The sequence below is a fragment of the Cyanistes caeruleus genome, chromosome 2 (genome assembly GCF_971803275.1).
Source record: "Cyanistes caeruleus chromosome 2, bCyaCae1.hap1.1, whole genome shotgun sequence".
NCBI lineage: Eukaryota > Metazoa > Chordata > Aves > Passeriformes > Paridae > Cyanistes > Cyanistes caeruleus.
Genome location: NC_141702.1, coordinates 104,594,087 through 104,618,836, shown reverse-complemented (window position 1 = coordinate 104,618,836; position 24,750 = coordinate 104,594,087). Strand labels below are relative to the sequence as shown.

Sequence of the window (24,750 nt, the reverse complement as noted above, 5' to 3'; positions counted from 1 at the left end):
GGACTGAAGACTGCAGCCTCTTTTTGGAAATCAAATGAAAAGCCCTGCCAAAGCCAGCAATGACTAATCCACTCACATAATTAGTTGTGGGACAGATGACAATGATTTTCAGAACCCAATACTCCCTGTGAACTGCTGTCCCTGAAAACACTTTTGTGTGGAAATTTGTCAGTGTGCCCTCCACATAGGTCCCAGATATCTCCGTTTCTTCCTTCTCCCATTTCAAACCAGTATCACTCTGTTTTCAAAGAGCATATTTTAAGCCCCTCTGAGAGGAAGAAAGGGCTAATGCTGGGAGATTTTTCCACTATACAGGTAACAGGAATTACAGCCTGCAGCTGGGATTGCTTCACTCAGATGGAACTGGCAATCATTCCCTACCGATGGTTTCTGCCAGTTAATTAAAAAGTGCTGTCCCCCCGAGAGGGCTGTCCACACAAAGTCTCCTGGCCCAAATTTTCCAGGTGGTTTAGTTCCACTGGTGGGATCATGATGGGGGCCACCAGCAGAGATGTCAACTCCAGACAAAATCAATCATGAGCTTGGGCTGAGAATCATTCCCCACTCAAAGTGAACTGGGATGGGAAAGAGAAATAAAGGGGGAAGGTCACATTCACTATAAAAATCTGCATCTAAAGATCAAATCCGTTCCTAAGTGTCAGCACCAGCTTGAATTATTAAAGCTGAAATTATTTTCTGAGGTTAATTTTCCTTTCCTTGCTTGTGTTAGCAGATCCTGCCTAGCAACAGAGGTGACCTCTCGAGGTTGCTTCTAGCAGCGTTTCACGTGGCTCTGTTTGCTCACTGTCTGCAGCTCCTTTCCATCCAGACAGCCCAACGAGAATAGCCAGTTTCTTCTCAGTATTATCCTCCAATTGCTATGTGACAGCCCTGCTTTGTGGCATGTCAAGTTACAAACACTGTCAAGAAAGATTTAAATCCCACAGAAAACAATTAATCTTTAAATAAAAATAAGTATCTATGAATCATTCCTTTTAAAAATAAGCACTTATGAGAATTCACACTGTCTTGAGTAGTAAAAGCTTCTGTTTGACTCTAGCAAAATCAGAGTAAATCTGTGACAGAAATGGCTGGATTCCTAAAGCTTTTCTTCCCTCCCTTTCAATAAGGGATAAAGTTCAGGCCTTTATGGTCCCAGACAACCCCTGTTTTCTCAGCTTCTCTTTTTCAAATCAGGTTGAGTTTAATCTAAACTCTTAATTATAGAGTGGATCCTAAAAGCCGCTAAAATAAGGTGCCAATTACGCACTGCTCCTCAGTGATCCAGGCGGTGAGTTAATCACTGCCCTCACATCTGCTCCAGCCCCTACTGCCTTGCAAATCCCTGCCTGCAGACTGCTCCCAGCTAGGAACAGATTAACCCCTTTCTCTCAAGCATCGGAACTGCTCTAAAGGCTATATCCAGGAGTATTCACATCTGCAAGCTGGTATGTTTCCCTTTCAGCTCCCAGGTCCCACGGAGGGCCTCAGAGGGCAGGAGCAAGGCTTAAAATAGGATAGATATGGAAAATGTCTGTGAACAAAGCTTGGAATTGATTTCCTAGATGCCTGAGAGAGTGTAAGGCAGCGTGTAGTGTGTGCAGGATAGGTCCCAGAGAGCCTGCAGAGTCTGCAGTCACAGCAAGAACAGGGCACAGGAGAAGGAACCTGCACCTATTCACCACATCTCTGCACGTGTTGCTTTGGTACTTTGAAGGGCTGTTTATGCCTGACTTCTTTGCCTGGATGTAAACAATTCCTTTACCTCCCTTCTACTTTAATACAAGAGTTTGTATAAAAAAGAACAGTTGGGATGTGTTTCTACCATCACACAGAGCACTAAAGGTGATTTGCTTTTAAGGCTAACAGCAAAGTCCTTGCATTTTGCCTGCTTTTTTCTTGGCATAGACTCGTCTGGGTGCCAGAGAGGAGACCTCCTCTCCTGTTCACCATAGCACAGATGGCCTCCTCTTCCCTCCCAAGCCACAGTTTTGCTACAGCTCCAACAGCTATACATAAAACTACCAGGAGAGCAATGTCAGGAAATTATGTCCTAGATTTGCCTTTCCACTTGACATAGGCTGATTTCTAGAAATGGGTAAAGATACCAGAGTTAGTTGGAAACTTGAGTCCTGCTCAGCTGGTAGGAAAAAATTCCTCGATGCTGTGTCTCTCAGTTTGAGAGCTGGTGTCATGAGCCAAAAATTGGTTTATAAACTGTCCTGTGTCATGCTGAGTATTTATAATTCTACAACACTTTCCCAGAGAGGAGGGACTGCATAACTTAGCCCAGGCTTAAATGACTCCACAAAAAGCAAAGCAGTGCTGAATCAAGCTGTGCACAGCAAGGACAAATAGCCTGTCAGAAAAGTCCCAAATGCTGATTTGCTTAAGGCAAAAAAACCCTTTAAGTTATGATATTGCAGTGCAATATGCATAAAAGGTCTCATTGGTAAGGTGGTCTTCTGCATCAACAAATCAGCTCAGGATATTTTCAAGTGGTTTCTATACACAGTTATTTCAGCTCACTGTTTTTTGCTCAGTTTGCTTACTTTAAACAGTGGTGACAAGATAAATATCTGGGTTCCAATTTACTTTGTTTCTCAGCTTTATCCCAACACTACCCAGACTATTGTGTTGAACAGCTGACTCGGAGCTGGAGCTTGCCCCTGCCTACATGCAAATGAATGATCAGATTTGTGGGTTTGGGCCAAAGAACTGGGGAACACATTAAACAAACAAACTACAGAGCAGTAATTTAATAGCTAGGACAGGGCTAAGTATCATCTGCCCTCAAGTATGATGAGTCAGTTGTAGACAGAGCTATGTCACACAAAGAAAATCCCCCAGGCCACCCAAGATAAAAACCTGCGATTAAGGAAGTTTTGATTAACTTAAATCGATCATTTAACAAGCATCTCTTGCTCTGTCCCAATCGTGTTAGCGCACCGGGAAAGAGCAGGGAGCGCCATGCAGTGAGTCACTGCACACGGCCACCCACCCCTGTCCCGAGAGCCACCGTGTTCCCTTTGCAGCAGCAAACGACAGGCATTAGTGACAGTGAGCCAGCACAGATGCCACTATGTGGGCTGCCCGTGGAGGGCTGTGTGGCAACCTAACGTGGCTCATGTGTGCATCACTGTCCCCGAAGTTAGGGATGTGGGCAGGAGTGATGTGTCACACGCTATCAATAGCCACTAACAGCGCCTTCAGAACCCGGGGGTAATTAACAACCACAGAAAACTCACCTGCCCCACACATGGTTCAGCTCTCCTTTCAGTTACTTATCAGTTGCTCAAGTGAATTTGCCAGGGAAAGCAAGCTTTTCCTGGTATTTCAAACTGATTTGACCAATTTATTGTTTTAATCCATTTCTTGGATTAAAGAATCTGTAATTTTGCTTTCCTGCCCCTAGTTCTGAGCTGTTCCTTGTGTTTAATCAGCTCCTGTTTTTCATGTAAGTGTCACTGCATTTATCTTGTTTGCTTGCTATTTTGGGGGGAGTACCGCACTGGTCTGTTCTTTTGGGAGCTACCCACAACAGGTATCCAAACAGAAACATATTTTCTCGTGATTTACTCCTGGGAGAAACCAGCTCCCTTTGCCCACAGGCAGTTACACTGTCTGCATTCTGTGAGCATCTGAGTTTGCTTCTCAGCTTAAGGTAGCAAGGGAAGAAAAAAAAAACACCCCCCAGACAAAGCTGAAATCCCCAGCAGGTTTGACTACCAGATTTTATCTGTCAGGGGAGGAGAAGCATGGAAAGGGCTCTGTGAGATCACTACTGAATTGATACTAGGAGACAGGAAAAGAGGAAGACACGGGTCAATTGAGTATCAAGTTTAAAAGCATCCCAATCCTTGTGATGTTCTTCTTCTTGAATTAATTTGTTCTCAACTATCTAAAATTGGATCTTCCCAAAGTGAGTTAGAAACTGCCAAGTGTCTGCATGATTTTTTGGGCAAAAATCTGCAAGGGATTGGAATGAGATCAGACCTGTTTCTCTTGCTAGCTGATCAGATTTGAACCTGAGATTCCGCCAGTCTGAGGTCAGTACATTTCCACAGAGAAAAGTCACACTAAATTATAATAGCTGAGTTTTTGAAAAACAAGAATAGGAAATTCCAACGTAAGTCCTGTACTGCAAGAAATTTAAATGAATCTGTTCCTATCATCCACTTCCTTGTGCCATTTTACCTCTAAAGTATAGTCATGACTCTGAGGGCACTCGAAGACCTTAATTTCACTGGCTGGCCTCACCAGCAGCTGTGTTTAGCTCTTGTGCCATCCCTGAGAGCTCGCCTGTGCTGGCTCTGCCTCCAGCTGCTGGCTTGTCTGCCCTCTGGGAACATCAGACCATTGCTGTGCCCTGGCAAATACTCTAAAGGCTTTTTTCCATGTGGCTTTCAAGGGCTGAGTGGTTAATTAGTTCAGTCTAACGAGTCTTTCCAAACTAGATTTATTGGTCTAGATTTTAACAGGGTCTATTGGTCTAGATTTTTGGCTTTTGCTGTTTAGAGACTCGTGAAGGGGTGATCCCTCTATGTAGCTTCCCACATTCCAGGCTGAGGCTGCACTATGAGCTAAGTCCCTATTGCCCAAGTCTCTCTGAAATGAAAGGGAATGAGGCACCTACATGATGCCTTTGGAAATCTGTCTAAACACTGTAATAATAACAAATAGCTGTCACATTAGCAGATGCCTAGAAGCTTGACTAATAATGATGCAACAACAGTATGATGAAATACTCTCCTATGCTTTATTGGCAAGTTGCTGAGGTGCTTTTTTGCTTTGTTCCTGCTTTATGCCCCCTCAAAATGCACAGATTGTCCATCTCTTCCCCTAAAGATTTCCTCTTCAAGGACCTAGCCTGACATGCCCTCCATCCTGGTCCATATCAAGTGGTCGCTGCTGCAGCTCAGCTCCCTGCACTGTTGATGCCTTGTTGCCTGCCTGTGTTACACTTGTTGATGCATAATCATGTGTGAAGGCAAATATCCCCCTCATGTCACATCCTGCATACCTAGGAAGGGACCTTGCTCACCTCTGTCAAATGTGAACAATCTGCATGTGGAGTCCCAGTGAAATGAGAAAACTGAATCAGGCATATTGTGGGTTGCTTACATGAGTCATGTGCTACAGTTCTGCGAGCCCACCTGAGTTTAAACCTGTAGTAATTCTCATTGTTCTTGTTTTCTTGTTCTCACCTGTTTCACTGGCTGATGACTGACCCAGCTGCCTTTACTGGAAGTCCTTTGCCAGTGTAACTCAGAGCCTTGTGCAAGTTACACTTGTGACTTGCCCTGCGCAAGGCAATGCGCATGTGATGAATAATTGCATTGCTCACCATATAAGTAACTGACTGCATGAAAACCCTCAAGCACCCTTCCTTTGGGCTGTCATACAAAATGGAGCCTGGAAAGCAAACAGATGGAAGACTCTTTTCCTTATGCTCCTGGCCTAACCCTGCCAGTCCCTCTCTGGCAGGACAAGGGGCTTCAGTTCATTTGCTTGTACTGTCATATACACATAATTTTTATCTCTGTAGCAAGAACTGCATTGCTTACTCAATTTAGCAAACTACTTGAGAATCTTTGTGTGCATGATACCGTGTGTTCTGATGTAAGACTACAGAGAGCTTCCTCCTTTTTGTTATTATTGTACCTGGGAAGGAAAGAAATCCTTTCTCACTTCTGTGGAGGTCTCAGGAACGCCCTGGAATAAACCGTGGATCATCTTTCCTAGGCTGCCCCAGAGGCAAACACGTTACTGTTTACTCAGCTGTGCAGCTGGGCTCCCAGGGACAGCCCCCTCGCAGACCTCTGAAGCACTTGCAGAAGGGGAGCTGGGCGTTTTCTGTTTCCTCAGGGGTGGGCTCCTCTCACAGGCTGCACTTGCTGAAACACGATGTTCCTGCAGGGAGCGGTGCCACCCACGGGCCATGGCTGCCGGACAGAAACCAGATGTGAAGTCTCCCTTCTCAAGGTTTCTCCATCCTGGAGACTGGTGTTAAACACAGACACACACATCTGCTGAGTTCTCCTCCTGGTCTCACATGCATTGTACCTTCACTGTTTGACTGTCTGACAATGGCCAAGGACCACAAAAAGATCACAAAACAAGTCTCTACCCCATCATTTCAGTGATATGGATGAAGATGTTTATTGGGTATATTTCTATAACCTGTCCCCTTTCCTTCCATCTCCTGTCTCCTCTTTTTATGCAGGCCAAGTGTTTCTTCCCCCAGGCTCTGCTTACCTTTTTCACTCTTCTCCCTCTGAATTTAGCATCTTTGATAAATGTCTTTGGGTAGGTATCTGTGAACAAAAGGGAGTAGTAAGCCTACAGTGGAGCTGGCTGTTTTCCTTTAAACAGGCTCACCTTTGACACTCAGAAGTGTGCCTCCTAAGCAGGGGGTGGTGCTGTTAAAAGACTGAAAGCAGTACTGAATCAGCTCCAAGACCTTTGAGGAAATGCTGTGTTGACTGAGGCTGGGAAACTCCACCCAGAGCTCCAGGAACAGCGAATAGAAAAGACCAACAATGCTACAAAGATGTCTTCTCACTCCCTGGTCTGTGAAGTGACAATTGTAACAAACCAGTTTCATTTCTTGGTAAGTGCAACCAAAAATGAAACAGTTATGGGAATTCATCTGGGCCTCAGGTGCATGTACATTTATATATTACACCAAGTTAGTCGATTCTTCCGATTATATAAAAAACCCCAGCAACCCAGTGCAGACATTAAAGTGTCCTGTTCTGTACAGGCTCTGAATGTCTCTGCATGGGGCCCTTTCTAGCCCAATCTGTCTTTGTTCTCACCCAGGGCTCACAAACAATAGGGACAGCCCAGACTGTCTGATGAAGTCCACGTGCGTTGGAGTAGCCGCTCTCCGCTCTCCCTCCCGAACAGTTTATCTTCTGGTAGACAGCTGTTGTGATGTTTTTCTTTGCCAAGGGGATGGTTTCAGCTTTACCTTCTCAGCTGAGGATAAAAGCTCCCTTGAAATCACCTCCTGTAAAATACAGGGGAGTTGGCAGCTGGCTCATTGCATCAGCTGGGTCAGTGGGTCACCACCCCATGGCATCTTCTCTCCACTCAAACACACGTGCATCAAACCAAGCCTTTGTGTGGAGGAAGTGGCATAATCAGATGGCTGTCATCCATGAGTTGGACACCTGACAAAATCTCCCCCAAAGGAAAGTGATAACATATGTGATCGTGCAGAGCACTGCCAATGGACAAGATTTGTGAGACAGGACTTGCAGACTTAAACCTGAAAGTTCTCCTTAATTCAGTAACTGACCTTCACCGTGGAGGACCAAAAAGAGAAAAAAGAAATGAAAAACCCTGCAAGATCCTTGTCCCACTGTGAGAGGTCTGTATCACCATCCCTCCTACTTAGCAACTTTGCTTTCTTTGCTAGGGCCTGGCAGTGAGGCTCTCTGCAACAGGGCCTGGCATCAGAGGGCTCTGTGTCCCAGACCTCCCTGAACTGCCGTGTGCTCAGCGACGGCTCCTCGTTTCTGCAGGACACCGTTCTGCATTCCCTGGCACCAGGCCTGCTTACTGGCTCCATTCCTGATGTCTTAATAATGGCATGGAAATTCGAAGTCCCTCTTCAGACATTAAGTACTTTCTCTCATATGGCTCCTGGGTCTTTGAGGATTTACACTTAAATGCCTTTTTAAATCTAGCTACTAGGTATGGTGACAGGGTAATGAGACCAGCTCTGTCATTATGGAGAGGGTGTGGAGGGACTGCTTCACCACTGACCTTCATCTTTTGATGTTGAGATTGATTTTGATGTACAAATAATTTCCCCTGGCAAAAAAATACAACCATCTGAAAAGTGCCTGTAAGAGTAGCACTTGTGCCTGTGTCAGCTTTCAGGTGAGCCAAAAAGCACTGCTTTTTGTCTGCTTGTGATATCAAATTAAAGACAATTACTTTTTTGTGTGTTTCAGTCAGCTTACCTTATGAGAATGAAGCTGCAGGCTGTACCATCTCCTCTGAAAAACACAGGCTATCAGTAGCCATTGCCAAATAACAAGAGCAGCTCGTGGGATGAACCCAGCTTTTGATGAGAGGCAAAGCTGAGAAGGCACAGAGGGGGCAGTGAGGAGTCACGCTGTCTCCCAGAGAGATCACAGCCTGTAAGCTTGGCTCTGTATTTCAGCTGCCTCCTCTCTGCTGCCAGAAATCCTGGGCATGGAAGGAACAGCAATGGAAAATCCCACTGCATCATTGTCCCACCTCAGACATGCCTGGTTTGGTAGGCTTAACTTCGCCACACAGGAATCCACAAGTGTACCAAAAGATTATTAGCGGTTCTGGAGACGAAGCAGGAACACAAACCACTGAGCTGTATTTTTTTCTTTTTAAAGGGAGAAGGTGTGCACAAGCAGCCCCCAAGCCCTGACACGCATTCTGTGGGATGTACACAGGTCCTGCTGAATTCCACTGAAGTTTTGTCACAGGTTTTAATTAGATTAATATGTTGGTGGTTGAGTTTCACTACACAGTTCTGTCTGAGATTGTGATGATTCCTCAGTTACCCAATTCACTCTGAAATGCTTCCTATAGAGCTGCTCACAGCACTGAAAAATGGCTTTAGATGGGTCAAATATTAAAGGTGGGTCTTACTAAGGCTGTTGGGTGTGGGCATCTACTCCTTCTCTGGAATTTCCATGCCATCATTAAGTTCCAGATCTAACACAGCCTTTTTTGCTCAGTAGTGCTGCAGAGAGGACTGGCTCCTCCAGAGTAATTTGAGCTATTGTGATATGAATCAGCTGTGGAAAAGGCCCAGGGTCTTCCCGAAACCTGGCATAAGAAATAAAGGAACAAACTGCTGACTGCACTGCATCTCCCTATGTCAGAGGAGAATTAATTAATGTTTTCAGGCTGCTTTGAAAATTAAAAGTGCCATGTGGTACAATACTGCTGATTCTGTTTTTCACCCTGTAGCTGACATGTAGCATGTCCCTTACAAGCTAATTGGAAATTGCTTTTGGTATTTTTAGTGTTTTTCAGCAGAGCTGCTACAGTCTGCTGCTTTGTTCTATTAAACGTGCCCTACCTCACCCTCCCATACCCCCCCTTCCTCTAAGCTCCTCTGCTAGGGAAATAAAAACATCAGTCCCTGGCACCATCTGTCAAGCACAGGCTAATCCATTCTCTGCTTGTCTCATGGTCAATTTGGTTTCTCTCTGATTGGTACAGCTACTCTTCTTATTGCTGAGAATTTAATTCTGTTCATAGGTTTGGGCTTTGCTTTGTTTTCATGGTAATATTATTGTGATGATTGCAATATTCAGACATACAACCCCTCCATATGTCCAGACTGGAGAAGGGTACTTAAGCAAACCTGCAACCTCCCAGTAAGGCAGGGAGCATCGCTCTGCCCCTTGTACAGAGGGAAAATGAGGCAGGAATGTGTGGGTGCCTCAGCAGCAGAGCTGAGCAGTGAGCTCACAGGGCCCCAGGTAAGGACCAGTCACAAGTGCTGACTAAAGCATCATTGCTGAATAAAGCACCATTCCTTTGATTCTCTTTCTGCTCTGTTTTGGCTTTGTTTATGGTGATCTCCACAAGAGCTGCGCAGAGGTAAGACATGGACCCTTGTACAGCTCCTGTGACAAGGTGGAGCAGATCCACCGGGGACACAGCTCGTGGTTACACAGAAAGGATCAGCAGCAGATCAGGTCAGCCTGTTAACAAAGGGGGCATGTTAGGCCAGTTATTTACTCCATTTGCTGGTGGTAAAATGGGACCCCAGGCACAGTTTTATGGCTTCCTTCTAATATTCTCAGTACTTCTGCTGTCCCTGTGCCATTAACTAAGTGGTGATTGCTGTCTGATGGACTGCTCTTACACCTTTCACTCCCCTTCCTGTTCAAAAGAGAGGCTGATGTGAGGCCACTGAGAAACATCAATGCTCAGTTCTGTTCAGGATCAGGCCAGAGTTGACCATACTGAAGAGACCATCTGATTTTCTGGAGGTCTGTCCAAAGCAAACAGCAGCTCCTAGCACGTTGTTGACCGGCCACTGACTGTCTACCCTCACACAGGCTGTGTGTTCTCTTCTACCTCGTTGTTTCTTCTCATAAAAGAATCCATGCAAAAGACACAGGAAGAAGGACAGCTGGGTGTGTAAGCATGTCCAGTGTGCTATACATGCACAGAGATGCCCCTTTGCCTTGGTGTGAAATGACAGAAGAATCCTGCTGAGTCATTCCTTCCTGCCATTACTGCAGCTCCTCTGGTGATACCACATGGATAGACCCAGGAATGAAAATACTTTTTCTAGAAGAGAAATCCTTAAAATGGCATGGCTTGCCCCATAGAAGGAAAACAATGCCTTTTTGCATCTCTTTTCATAGCCAACTCAAAAGGATTTTTTTTTCACTGTATTTTGTCCAAGACCACTATTCTCCAAGGACGCAGTCTGTGATCCCTTAAAACCGGCAGGGAACTGATAGCACTTGCAAACAGTGGCCAAGAAGGGCCACACTGCCTCATTCTCCTCTGATCTTTCATCTCCACACTGGGCAGTGTTTAAGATATCCCACAAAAATTTCAATGTGAATGGCCTGAAAGTCCGCAAACAGCATGAGTCACAGCTTAACTGAGGTGGGGATGTAGACAAAAGTCATCTCTTCACCTTTCCACACCTCCAACCCTCACAGGGCCCCAGAATGTGGTGAAGCTCACAGCCAGGGTAGGCCAAATCCCTTGGAATGCAGGTGCCTGGAGACAGGACTCCCTCCCAGCCAGATCTATGGCAATGTGCTCCAGGGATGCAGGGAGGTGTTGGGTGTGTCAGGAAAATTAATCCACAAACGCCAGAGGTTTATGTCCAGAAAGGAGACAGAGGAGTCTTTTTACTTTATTCCAGTAAAGGAAGAGTCCATGGGGCATTCCCCTGGGGTCTCTCAAATTTTTGGAGGACGAAGCCTCTTTTTTATCCTAATTTCCAGCTGCTTGTCCCTTCTCTCTTTCCCCATAGGCTGAGGTACTTGAGAGGTACAGACTTCCCGGAATGCCTGATACCTGGGATACCTTCCCCCCCTCCCAATGCATAATCCCTTCTTAATTCTTAACTCTTGTAGAATTCATAGTGCGCTTTCAGTGCCTCTTTGATCTTTTAGTGGAATTCATCCCATTGTTTCTGTTGTCTCTCACTGATAGCTGCATCTTAGCAGCAGACCCATCATTCCTCTCAGGTGGCTGTGGCATTCAGCTCCCCTAAGAGTGGGAATTTCTGCCGGGCTGTGAGGGAGGCAAGGGGGTCTGGGAGGCTGGTAGAGGGGGAGTTGAGGGCACCAGGCTCAGGGCAGAGGCTGCCAGGTGCCTGGGAAATGGAACTTGGAAATGGAACTTGGCAGGTGGGGAAGGGCTGAGCACTGCCATAAGGCTCCAGCTTTGGCTCTGACACCGGCTTGAGGCCTGGCTCCATCTCCAGCACCAGCCCTGACTCCAGCACCCGCAACACCTGAGCTGCAGCACTGAGCACTGCCCTGACCCCTGTCCTCAGCACTGGTGGGAGTACTGTGCCCAGATCTGAGCCTCACATTTTAGAAAGGACACTGAGGTGCTGGAGTGTGGCCAGCAAAGGGCAACAAGGCTTGTGAAGGGTCTAGAAAACACATCTTGTGAGCAATGGCTGAGGGAACTGGCATTGTTCAGCCCCGAGGAGAGCCCATTGCTCTATACATTTACCTGAGAGGATGCTGTAGGGAGGTGGGGGCCGGTCTTCTCTGACGTGTCTGCTGTGACAGGACCAGAGGAAATGGTCTTAAACTGAGACAGCAGAGATTCAGATTAGACAGAAAAAAATTGTCATTGTTAGGGGGGTGAGGACTGGAACAGGTTGTTCAGGGAGGTTACCAGCCCTGAAGGTGCTCAAGAGGCTTCTGAACATGGTGCTGGGTGGTGTGGTTTAGTGATTATGGGGTTACTGAGTGATTTATGGTAGTGCTGAGTGGACGATCGGACTAGATAATCTTAAACGCCTCTTCTAGCCCTGATGATTCTATGATTCTGTAATTTTCTATGATTAACTCTATAATTCTAAGATTCTGTAATTCTGTGATTCCGTGACCCCGCGTGCCCCGCCGGGAGCGGCCGTGAGGCGACCCGAGGCAGGGCGGAGCGTGAGGCGCCAGGGGCGGAGCCTCCCCGGCAGCGAGGGGGCGTGGCCTATGCGCGCTGATTGACAGGCGGGGCGGGGCCACGGCGGGGCGGAGCCGCGCGGCCGATCCGGAGCGCCGGGGCCGTGGAGGGCGGGGGAGACAGCGGGCACGGATCCGCCGCCACCGCCGCTCTACAGCGCCAGGTAACCGGGCGGGGGCCGCGCCCGCCCCGCGCTACCCGGGGAGGCCGGGGCGGCTGGGGAGGGAAGTGGCGACCGCCGCTCCGCGCCGTGGCGCTGTGTCTGTCGGGCCGCGGCGGAGCCCCAGGCGAGCCGCTCCGGTCCGGTCCGGCGGCGGGCGCGGAGAGGGGCAGCGGTCGGCCCAGCCCGACCCGGTGCGTTACCCGGCGCCGCCACAAAGCACCGGCCTTCCCCCATCGCGTCCCCTTCCCTGTCAGCGTCTCTCAGCGCCGCCCAGCCTTCCCGGCGGGGGCCGGCACCGAGCACCCCCTCCCCGTCGCCGCCGACACAACTTCCTCCCCCGGCCCCGCACCGGGCAACTTTTCGGGCCAGTTCTTTTGCGGAGCCCCGGGCGGGTGGGCGCGGGGCCGGGCCCGTGCCCGGTGCGGGAGCGGGGACGGCTGGGGAGGGTGGAGGGCGGCGGTGGGCCCCGGGAACGGCCCTTCGGTGCGGCGGCGGCGGTGCCTCCCCGTCAGCTGTTTCCTGCTGTTTGTTGTCAGGGCTCCTGCGCTCCCGGCAGCGCCCGGCGGCGGCGCGGGGGGACGGGACGAGCCGGGCCGGCCCCGGTTGGCTGCGCGCGCCCCCGTGACGGCGCGCGGGCCGGGCCGGGCCGGGCCGGGGACCGCCCCCGCGCGCGCGCGGCTTTGTGTGTGCGCGGCACCGACACCGACACCGGCACCGCCCGCGGCGCCGCCCCCGGGCCCGGCCGCGGGGGTTGCGCGGGGGTTGAACCGCCCGGCCCTGTCGCACGGGGGGTGGCGGCGCCGCCTGACGCAGCGCCCCTCTCCCCGGGCGAAGGTAGCGCTTGCCGAGCGCTGGCCGGCGGAGCAGCCCCCTGTCCCCGCCGGACTGGTGCCTCCCCCGGGGAGCTGTCACAGATCCAGCCGTGGTGCTGTTTGCTTTGTGGAGGTGCTGGCGGCTCGCTCGGCAGCGAGGCACATTCGCCTGCTAGCGCTTAGGTTGGAGTTTTCCCCGTGGAAGTATGGATGCCCAGGGAGCAGAAATACTCTGCTGGCGCTTTTCCGCTCTGGGAAAGGTCTGAGTCGAAGCAAAAGGGAATGTGAAGACGGTTGTCTGTCTGCTTCATTTGTTACTCTGTGCTCAGCCCTTAGCTGTAGAAAGTAGATGTAGATTAGATTAATCCAGCGTGTTTATTTAAGAATAAAGGCCGTGTTTTGGACTGATATCGCCGTAGAATTTAATACATTATTTGTCTTTGGTTTCTTTAAACAATAAACACGGGTTTAGGGTTAGATTGAGGGAATAACAAAGCAAGTACACACGGTCTTCTGAGAGAGAAACAGGGCAGGGCTCTTTCGAAAGTGGTGTCACAGAACAGCTCTTGATGTCAGCAACTAATGGCTGTAGATTAACCATTATCTTAACTAATGTTTATGACTGATGGCTGAAAGGGAGGGAACTTGCTCCCCAGTTGTAAACATTCTCTCACGTGACTGTATGTAACTGCTGTATATGTAATCTTATATATATATTTTTTTTATATAGAGCCTCATTCTGGATGCCTGAATTTAAGTTGTGTGTGTGACAAACAAAACTGTCAGTTTTTAAGTGCTGCTCTCTTTTTCTAAAGTAGTCTTTAAAAATACTATTTGGAGGCTTCAGTCATCTGCTACTTTCACTTCCGTTGTTACGGAAATACTTAGAGATGCAGAGCTTTTTGTTTGTGTATAGATTTTTATAATGACGAGTGAGTTTCGAGTGTGGTTGCCAAGTGTGTGTGTGAACAAATAAAACTGCATCTCAAGGCCCAACAGAGAAGATGACAAGGATTTGTTGCTTGTCACAGACTGAGAGCTGTACACATGTTTATGTATTTGTTTTTAACATGGTAATCATCACAAGCTTGAAGGGATGTTGTCCAAGTCAGGTCATTGGTTCATGTTTGTTTACTAACGTCTGACCTGTGTTGAAATCTCTGGTTGCTCAGCTCTCACTGAAATACGTAATTCCCTTAAGCAACATTTAACTTAAAATTTGCTAAATGTGTAGATGAAATGCCTGTATGTTGTGGATGTTTGTTAGCAAGGTGATCTCTAATTCTGGAGCCTTTACCTACATTCAGGACTTTTCTAGTTAATACAAAAATCTCTTGGTGATGTGCACTTAGTGTGTTAGCACCCTTTCTGCCAGCTGGATGTTGCTGGTTTGGATGATGGTTGTCTTTACACCATTTCTTAAAAGGTTGTTTATTGGATTTCATTTTTAATGACTCATTAATTCAGTGATATCTTTGGATGAAGTTTTGTATTATTTCAGCACTAAAATAAGTGAAAACAGAAAATACGTTGTTTAGCTTTCAGGAAATTACAGAATGGATTCACAGACATAAGTTGTGAGTCTCAATTGCTTAAGTAGTACAAGAATAAATTTATTACAAAACAAGGTAATACAGCTTTCTTAAAAACAGTGGCATAATTAGGAAGGGGAAAGAAGGAAAATGAAGGGGAAAAGAAGCAGGGAGACAGGTGTAGTTGCTGGTTTTGGGCTCTGTATAGTGGTGTGAAAGAAAATTAATCTTGGTCTGATACCACTTGTAAACCAATACTTCTATATGTTACCTAGCACGAGTATTGTGAGGGTTTAAGTTACTCTGTGGAAGATACTGAGATAGGGGGGGCTGTATGAGAAACAAGCACCCATCTGTGTGGCTCTTCTCTCTGTAAACATGAAACAAAGTACCCTGGATTAGTGTTTGAGTGCACCAATATGACATAAATACCAGTATCCCAGTGCTCACTTTAGCTAGGAAAAAATCCAGTTTGCAATAGGAGATACTACTGCAACCTGCAATACCAAATTACACTGCTGCAACTTGCACAAGGGTGTTTTCATCCTGCCTCTTGTTGGCAGGTGCTGTGCCCTGCATCTGGGCACAGCTTCCGTTGCTTTGCCAAAGCCTCTTCTGTCATTGGACTGTATTCAGTTCCTTTTACTTAGTTTGCTACAGTAGCTGGATGGTTCTAATGAGCACAGTATGCTGTTCCAGTTCAGTTTCTCTCCACATTTGGCTACATGTGGTGGTTTCAATTCTGCATGTAGGCAGAGGCCAGGCCCTGTTATTTGGACAGTCGCAGAAGTTGGTGGCGGACATTGAATCTCCAACCTCCTAAGAGACTGACGACGTCTGTATTTTCGGATGCACCCCCACCTGTGAACAGGGAAACCTGGAAAGGTAAGGAGCAAGTTTTATTTTTTCCTTTATTATTCTTTAACGTCTTGTACAGCTGTGCTAAGAATTCTCTTTCCTCTTTTGTCCATCTCTGAGATGAGAAGAGGAAGCTGAAGCCCAGTTCTTGAGGTGCAGTGATGAAGTTTCAGCCTAGTTCCAGGGTAAGTACATCTTGAGAATGTTTTAGTGTACTTAGGGGAATGCATAACCCTTTCTCAAAGGGTAGAGAATGCTTATTTGCTCACAAAGGAAAATGCTTTTAGTTTGTAAAATAGTGAAAGAGAGGTGGTCACAGTTTTTTGTCCTTTAACTAGCAGCTGTTCTCTGTTGTAGATGGGAATGCAGTAAATGATGCTGAAGCAACACTGAGGCTCCTCCTGTGAAATATCCACAGTCCAGTGTGTATAGAGAAAGCGCTTGCTGGCTCTCCCAAGTGTTGACGGTCCTGTGTCTTCAAGAGATGCATTCCAGGACAAGAAAACACTGACTGTTAGTTTTAAAGATGTTAATAAATAATTCTTTGTGTTACTTTTTCATTCTTTATTGTGGTGAAGGTAGGCAGGTGAGGTAATAACAAATACCAAGCAAGTGGTGCTTCAGGTGGTTTTGGGTGTGTGTGCAGATAGTGGTCAAATTTAAGCTGCTGAATGTCAGCCCGTTGATATGGTTGTTGCTCAGTGTTGCTGAAATCAACACTGAAAGTGTTGGGGAGTTTGGGAGCTACTGCTCTGGGAATACACATTATAGCACTCAGCCACAGTGCCTTTATTTCCTGTCTGTCCATGCACTCACTGGGAGAGGCATGCAGGGAGGAAGTATTTTCACAGTGTGATTGAGAAGTGGTATCAGGCTATCAGAATAATGTACTGTCAAAATCATGCACTGTCAGCAAGCCTGACCTGCTAGGTTATATGAGCTATCATTGATTGCTTTCCTAAAGGTCCTCTCAGGAAGGTGGTCTGGGTACTGAATAATGGCAGTGTCATCATCTCTCAGTTTATAAAGTACCCCTCTCTTGGAACTGGGGAGATTTGACAAGTAGATACTTTATATCCCATTAAAGAACGTAAATAAGCCTGCCTTTTACATTGCAGCTGTTCATTTCATAAAATGACTTGTGTTTGGTAATTTGAATGAAGGCAGGAGCACTAGAACTTCATCACTGATACATACCCAGTAAAGATTGCTTAGCTGATTTTAGAAGTGAAATCATGGGCCAAAAAAATCTGTTCTTTCCTCAGCATTTGGTTTTGTGAATAACCAAGATCCCTGTCCACTACTTCTGAAAATTCTGCTGGTAGCATGATGGAGAATTGGTGGGATACAGTAGTGTCACTTTCTGGAGCTGTAAGTAGCACTAGGGAACCTGTCTGGTTCTCTGGACCAGTAGAAGTTATTTTCTGTGTTTTTAAGTGTAAATGGTGAATGAATGGCCAAGTGCACTTACTGTATTTTCCTCCCCTGTTTAGAGGAGCTAAACTTTTTTTTTGTTTCTTAAGCTTTAGAAATGCTTTTATGTTTCACAATTCTTCAGCTTCTCATTTAAGAGAGCCCTCCCGCTGCCTATCAAAGCTGCCTATAAGTGGCTTTTTCAGATCACTTATGCATGTGTGAACATAAATAGACGCCCTCACCTTTTTGATTGGTAGTGAAACTATAGGGAAAAAAATCTGCAGTTAACTTGGGTGACTTTGTACACACCACTTCATTTGTAATGGGCAGGAGCTTGAGGGCAATGGAAAATTGCTTTCCCCTTGTTCTGTTGTGCTTCTGTTTTTTTCTTGTGTGCAGTAAGTATACCCTACAGGATTCAGCACCCTTACATAAGGAGAGAGGAGTCTTTATCCACAGCAAGTACCTTCTGATTTAGTCTTACAAGTGAATGCTATGTTTTTGGCTTGGAGGAAGAAAAAGGAACAGGAAAACATAAAATGATTCCAAGTTGAAATTAGTTTCTCTATTTTACAGGAGAGGAAAAAGCAAAATTTACATGTTAGGTTTTTTAGAGAATTCACTATAAAGTGTGGCATTTTAAGTCTGCATTACTAGGAGTCATTTTGTAATTTTTTCCTACTTTTTATTATTGTGAGTAGTAACATAAAGACTAATGTAAGAGGCCTAGTTCTATAATTCTTCACTGGGCCCTTAGAAATTAATTGAATTTAACAATCAAAACTGAGGTCAGAGGTACCTGTTGCCTGGTGTGTATTTTGACTGAAGTCTACCAGGTGGTAGTTAGTGTAGAGGTTACATTTTCAAAGTTCGACATTAGTAACCTTATAGTATTTTAGCAGTTTCTTAGAAAAACATACACAAAATCTGCATTGTTTTGACTGTTGGTGCTGACTGTAGAATTTAATTTTCTAAATTTTTTTAATGTGTATTATTTCAAGAATGTACATTTCCTTAGGCACTGTATTCTTAAAAAATGTGTTCTGGTACTGGCTGGTTTGTTAGATTCTACTGCAACTTTAGGTTGCTTTCAGCTCTTTAAGGAGACATAAATAAGTGAGGATTTTAGGCCTTATATTACTCGGCAGATTTTTCAGCCTTACGTCTTTGAATATATTTATTTATGCATTTATTTTAATGTGTGAAATCTTTAGGATTCAGGACTTCAGTCCATACCATAATGCCATATCCAGAAATAATACATTTGTATGTTGCTGTGACTTCTAACTTGGTTGTTAGAATTGCTCCTGTGCTCCCTTCTGAAGTTCCATTTTTAGCGTCTCTGGGCTACTGCTTTTCTGAGGGCACTGACAGACATGAGTTATGATTTTAGGCAGGTGATGCACTTGCATTTGAAGCATTGAGGTGCATTTTTCAAAATGTCATGCTGTGCAGGATCAGTCTGTGTAAAGGATCTGTTCTGGACACCCAAGCTCTGTTTGTGTTGCTTTTGGTGAGATAGGGATGGGTTGGACTTATGTGATGTTACCGTATAAAAATACTGACAGGGTGGGCATTGTGTTTACTTTGAAAGAAATACCCCTTTGGAGGCTGATTCCACATTACTGTAACTTGTGATCAGTTAATTGTTTTGAATCCACAATATAATCAGCACAAAGATAACATTATCCAAAATTAGGAAGGATGGCACATGGACCTGGGCCAAGTGCCTTATAGGCATATCTGTTACAATTGTCTTAATTGCTTGTGTTTGTGGTTTCTTCTGGCTGGAAACTTTGACTGATACTTGTTTATTCACACTTACTGTCTGTTAATTTTCCTTCATTCTTTCACTATTCACATTTTAATTTTATTTTTTTTTTGCCTTTGCTTGCTGGGAAAGATAAAGGCATATTAGAAAGGTATAAACCTTAGAGAAGTCTAAATGAAAATGCTTTCTGTATTTTGAGTGGACTCACACCTCTAAGACTCAGATCTGTTTTATTTATCCTTTGAAGAGGAGAAATGGGTATTATATCACCTTTAAAAGGAGGAGTCATGACATTGCTTTTAATTTTTATGTATACTTCAGATGGGATACAGAAGATAAAAAGTGATTTGAAAAATCTGAAGGTAAGGAACCTGAGCTAAAATCACTGTTCAATATTAGGAATCCTTTTTGTTGCCTCACATTGTAAGAAAACAAAGTGTGAAATAAAGCGATTGGAAAAAATCATTATGTCAGTGACTTCTGATTTTTAGATGTAAAAATGGTGTGTCAAGCTCTGTGTGTGCAGGTGCAAGTTTTAGTCCATTTGCTTTAGGTATGTCAAGAGTAGGCTTTAAAAAACTGATCCCCTAAAACTTGAAATGAGTTTAAATTAGGTGTTTGTGCTTCTTAATGGTGTTTGACTTAGAATATTCAATTAGATGATCACAAAATTTGATTGACTTCTCTGTGATGGGCACAGTCTCCTGCTCTGAAAATTAAAACCCACACAATTCTAATATTGCAATGTGTCAGATTCACTTTGTGTTGCTCTGCATGACAAAAGCAGAGACAATACATTTTTCTGATTTCACATCTGAAGCATAAATGGAGGTACATTTAACTTGTTTAGCTGTAGAAGTTTAGTCATAAAACTTGGGCAGTTGAAAGGGAAATAAAATCATAATTACATTCCTTTGTCATGTTATATTATCCTTCATGATTGAAGTTTTTGGCTATGTGTTCTGTGCCTACTCACTAGTTAACTTTGAGTAGTTTATAGTTGGTGTGAAGTTGGTGAGACACTTCAATTTTCCTGTGCAGTGAAGAGGCTCATTTATCAGGCACTGCAGGTCATCTGCTATGAAGTTTTTAAGCTCTGGCTTTTTTCTCATTGGACTTGCTGAGGTATTTTAGTGATGAGGCTTTGGAAATACCTCAGATAAATAACACAGTATTTTGGTTTTGGATTAGACAACTTTAAACATTTGTATATAAAGCTGTCTGCTGTGAAGACTGGGTGGGTTGTTTATTATGTGAAGTAGCATCCAAACCTTTCCTATGTTGGTGTGTGTATGCAACAAAGAAGTGTTGAATCAAATACAGCAGCCAGGGTGCTATACCAGCATGCTGGGTGGTGGTGTTGTGTGGTGGTGTGTCATAAATTGTGCAAAGCTATGGGGAAGTGACATAATAAATATGTATTATAAAGAGTGGGGGTGACTTGGGAAAATTAAGCTGTAATTGTCTTGGTGACTCAGTGTAATTCTCAGTGCTTCATTTCTTAGTGCTGACTAAGATGAGTGAGTTGTTGGGTATGTACTGAAATAGAATTTCAGTATTGTATTAAAGGAAGTGGAAGCTTCTGAGTTTCAGAACTGTAGGAGCCAGTAGAGGGTCTGCAAGTTTGAACTGTATTTTAAAGGTTTCAGTTTGTGTTTTTCTCATTTAATGTAATTAGTTTGTATTTAAGTCATCTAATTGGTAAAGGGGTCACTTTGGGAAAGAACTTGTCTTGATGAGAGGGTCAAAGCAGACTGTAAGCTCAGGAATGACTTTCAGCATTCATTAGCTGAATTGAAGAATATTCTGCCATATATATGAGATGTTGGGGCTTTCAGTTTTTCTGATGCAATGCTTTCTTTACATGATGTTTCTTTTTGTTTCCAGGTCTTGAGTATAAACTTTTATAAGTTCTAAAAATGGGAAGAATTTTTTTGGATCATATTGGTGGCACTCGCCTGTTCTCCTGTGCAAACTGCGATACGATCCTGACCAACCGCTCAGAGCTCATCTCCACTCGCTTTACAGGGGCAACAGGAAGAGCCTTTCTTTTTAACAAGGTGTGTAAGAAGCTGGAGGAACTGCTATTTACTTTAGACAAACGAGTTTGTGGGATATGAATCTGTCCTGAAATTGAAAAAAAGTGTTGCATAATTACTATTTTAACTTTTCTTCGGTTGTCTTTAAAGTCAAATTTGACATTTACTGTTGATGGGAAACTTACCTGAATTAGTTTTGTTTGCAATACAGGAAGTCTATAAAGAAGACTGTGTATATAGACGCATTAGGCCAAAATTGATGGATTTTAACTAAAGAGAATTCTGTAAAATTAATCTCAGATTCACTTTGAAAGTATCTGGTGTCTGTCAAAAGGTTCCAAAGGTGTTTTCACTTTTATGCAGTCGAAAAAAGAAGAAGTCTAGATAATATTTTGTTTAATTTCTGAAATGCATTTAAGTTAACAGTAGCCTGGCAACCTAAGTTGCCATAATCAATCACAATCTTTTTTACAGGCAATAATACTCTGGTTTAGTTTAATAATTTTTAATTTATCAAGATTCAATAGATTGAAATGCAGAAGTCATATTTTTTTGAGTGAATTATAGGATTATTTATTAACCTTGCATAAAAACTTATCCATTAGATTAACTAAAAAATTGTGATTGTCCTTTGCTTTCTTGCAAAGTTCCTGGTCATGTAATTCTTGATGTATTTTAGTTTTGATTTTATCTTATAAGCCATTTGGCCGTGGGCAGAGTTGATAAAGGCATCAATAGTGTCTTAACTATGTTTTGCTCTGGGACTTCTGGTATCCTGAATCTTGTCAGTAATGAGAGGTTTCTTCCTTATCCAGTAAGCTCTAGATGCTGGAGTTCAGAATTTTTTTTTTAAGTAGTGAGATTTAATTACAGCAGTTTGAGTTTTTGCATTTCTGCAGTCAGAAGCTATGCATTTGAAGGACTCAGGTGCAAAGCTGAGAAAGCAATGCAGTCTCATCTTTTAGAATCTCCATATCAGTAGTTTGGGTATAGTTCTGACATCAGCTTTTCAATGAATTATGGTTTTGTGGTGCTGCAAAAGAAGTTAAAAGTTATTTTAAATTGCTGATACAGCACACAAAAAGGTGCATGTTTCATGTCTGCATTCTCAGCCACAGACCCTGGCTTTTTGTTAGGTAATTATTTCAAAAGCACCACAAGATTTTTAAAGAAGTACCTCTTCTAATATTTTGTTTCTGAGTTCTGGGACTCAGTGATCACATCAACTGCTAAAAATGGGTTACATACATTACAATTGGATTGATATAATTTAAGTAAATATAAACTATTTCATATTTATATTAATTCTATAAATATAAATACGCTGTTCACTGGGAGTTTCTCACCCAGAGTTGAACACAACCTTTGCATATTTTGTGACGGCAATCCATGTCTCTCAGCTAAAATGTGAGGGTTTTACATTGCTGTGAAGCACATCTTTAAGGTGTTACAGTCTCACGAAGAAGACTTTTTACACTGCAGTTTTCAGTTTGTGTGTACACAGGCTCTTCCCTTCTAACATGCTGATTGTCCAGGTTTCCTGGAGGCAGACTAATGCTTTGTGTTCCCTGTGCGCTGTGTGTCTGTCCCAGGTGGTAAATCTGCAGTACAGTGAAGTTCAGGACCGGGTCATGCTCACTGGCCGCCACATGGTCCGGGACGTGAGCTGCAAGAACTGCAACAGCAAACTGGGCTGGATCTATGAGTTTGCCACTGAAGACAGCCAGCGCTACAAGGAAGGCCGCGTTATCCTGGAAAGAGCCTTGGTCCGGGAGAGCGAAGGCTTTGAGGAGCATGTTCCATCCGACAATTCCTGAAGAGGCTCCAGTCTCTTCTCAGGTTCTCTTCAATTGAAACTCAAATATAATAAAATCAACAAAAAAAAATCTGCTTACATACACTGTCACCTTAGCATCAGAGTCGGATTCATGGACTACAAAGTGGGAAAGATTGTGAGAATATTTCAGATGGAACCTTCCTTTCTTTATTCCTTTTATATTTTACTTTCCCTCCAGCAGCTGTTTGTAGAAAGAATGTTGTGCAGATGCTGTAACTTTTACTCTCTTTCATTTACATCTGTTAGATTTGAGATTGTATCTTAAGGTACAGTGGGCTAGAAGGAAAATATTTGCAGGATTTGTCTTTTGTTGGAGAGAAATTCAATGAGGTGTTTTTTGGTTTTTTTTAGTTTGCACAAACTGATGTCAACATCAAGTTATTTTAAATCTACAGATGTTTTTTTTAAAAGTATATTCCAACCTTTGGCTTAAGTTTTTAGTTAGGTTTTTGGTTTTTTGGGCTTTTTTTTTACCCAGCCTTTTCACCTGGTTTGCTAGCAAAAGTGAAGAGATCCGAATTTGTGCTGAGTGCTAAAGGTTCAGTGTTGGTACGGCTTGGGCTGGCCCATGTGCCATATTCTTGTTGAGGTTGATTGGTAGCACAGAGCCCATTATTTCTTGTCATTCTTGACCCAAAGATGTCACCATTCCTTGTTTATTTGTGAAGTCCCATTCACCACGTAAACTGGTGTTGATTGGAAACTATCCTTGAAATAGGGCGAAACTGCTTGGCTTTTTTTAACTTTAACAGATGTAACTTATGAGCATAGTAATAATATAAAGTAATAGCTGTCTGTTTAGTCTTGCATTGCTTATAAATCCAGCTGTGTTTGTAATGATAGGGATCCACTGAGAAACTACTGTTTCAGTAGTCATTTTTTTTTCATTTCTCTACTAATCTCATTAAGTTAGACAAGGAATTGCAAATCTTAATTCTTCTTCAAGTAGCTTTCTTTAAACCCAGAACTTCCTATGTTAAACACAGCTGCTGTGTAAAAGGAGAAGATTGCCAGCATGTTTGTTCATGCGTAGAGTTATGCAATCTGCATCTCTTGAAACGATTAACTTAAACAGCTTGTTTTCAAATGCTGCTTCTGGTGTTGAAACCTTTATCTTTCAACTTTGTTGAACTTTTTCATTGTGATGTTATGTTTTTATCTTTCTGGGCAGCAGTACATGTCAGCCTAGTAGTAACTAGTGACTTGGATTCCTGCTTTGTTCTTGTAAAGGTCAGCTCTGTTTAAAGCAGTGATCTTGCTTGCCTTTTTTAGCAAAAATGCTCTTCATTAACTTAATTCAAGGGTGCCCAAACACTTTCATTGTGTCTTAAGCCATAAGTCAAGATCTCAAGGGCTGAAATTTATTTGAATGTTAGATATGTATGATTTCTTACCCAAGATATGAGTTGGTTGTGGTTTTTTTTTTCCTTATTGGATAAATTGTGGTCAACGTGAAATAAGTTACCCACAGGCGTAGGAAAGGGGGGGACCCCCACCCAGCCAAACAGATCTGGGTTCTGACCTTTCAGAATAACTTTTCTTCTCTAGCTACAGCTCCATATCTGAAACTAAGGTGTGGAGGATGGCTATGCAGAGTATTTTTCTTAATGGTTTTTTGGTTGCCAAGTGGCAAGTTGGACACCCCTGACTTGAATCTACTGCCTCTTTCATGTAAAGGTAGCTTTGTTCTAGAAATGTCACATAGAAAGAAAACAGAGTAGATCACATACCAGAGCTGTGCTTGAATCAAGCTGCTTAAACAATAGTGTACTTGTGCCTCAAATGAATCAGTTTTTGCACTGAGTACAGTAGTACCCCATTATCTTGTACTTCTGTCCTTCACAGACCCTGGAAGCGCCATTAGCATGGTTCTCTGCAGTACTTTTCTTGTACTTCTGACATTACAGTACAATAAAGTATGTTTTGTCCTGAACTGATCTTTGCTGTCCTTCTAGAATTATTGTCACAGAGCGTGTCAAATCGCATAACCCATCTTTCATTCCTTGTGTTAAGTTTCTGCAGCACAGTGACAAGAGTGGCAAGAGTTCTGTTGATTTTGGAAGGTGCCAAGTAGAGCTTCATGCAAACCACTTGGATACTTGAAAGCCGTCAATTTGCTTCTGTTAAAGAGAAAACAAGAAATGT

The 24,750-nt window shown here is 43.9% G+C and overlaps 1 protein-coding gene and 1 long non-coding RNA gene across 13 annotated transcripts; one reads left to right on the top strand and one right to left on the bottom strand.

The window, feature by feature from the left end:
- Window positions 1–2,045: 2,045 nt before the first annotated feature.
- Window positions 2,046–8,354, bottom strand: LOC147655073 (uncharacterized). Its single transcript, XR_015281433.1, has 3 exons — window positions 7,977–8,354; window positions 6,259–6,317; window positions 2,046–6,003 (listed from the first exon to the last, which is right to left on the bottom strand). It is a non-coding gene; the product is annotated as an uncharacterized LOC147655073 (long non-coding RNA).
- A 3,823-nt stretch (window positions 8,355–12,177) lies between these two features.
- On the top strand, window positions 12,178–24,542 carry YPEL5 (yippee like 5). 12 transcript variants are annotated; one of them, XM_086871223.1, is made up of 8 exons: window positions 12,227–12,340; window positions 15,437–15,569; window positions 15,663–15,727; window positions 15,900–16,055; window positions 16,808–16,913; window positions 19,051–19,091; window positions 20,617–20,789; window positions 22,361–24,542. In XM_086871223.1, the coding sequence occupies exons 7-8, from the start codon at window positions 20,649–20,651 to the stop codon at window positions 22,583–22,585; spliced, it is 366 nt and encodes a 121-aa protein (XP_086727349.1). In that variant the 5' UTR covers window positions 12,227–12,340; window positions 15,437–15,569; window positions 15,663–15,727; window positions 15,900–16,055; window positions 16,808–16,913; window positions 19,051–19,091; window positions 20,617–20,648; the 3' UTR covers window positions 22,586–24,542. The 12 variants fall into 12 exon arrangements, with proteins under 12 accessions (XP_086727409.1, XP_086727339.1, XP_086727343.1 ...); XM_086871213.1 differs by lacking the exon at window positions 19,051–19,091 and having other exon boundaries at window positions 12,189–12,340; XM_086871238.1 differs by lacking the exons at window positions 12,227–12,340; window positions 19,051–19,091 and adding an exon at window positions 12,374–12,531.
- The last annotated feature ends 208 nt before the right edge of the window (window positions 24,543–24,750 follow it).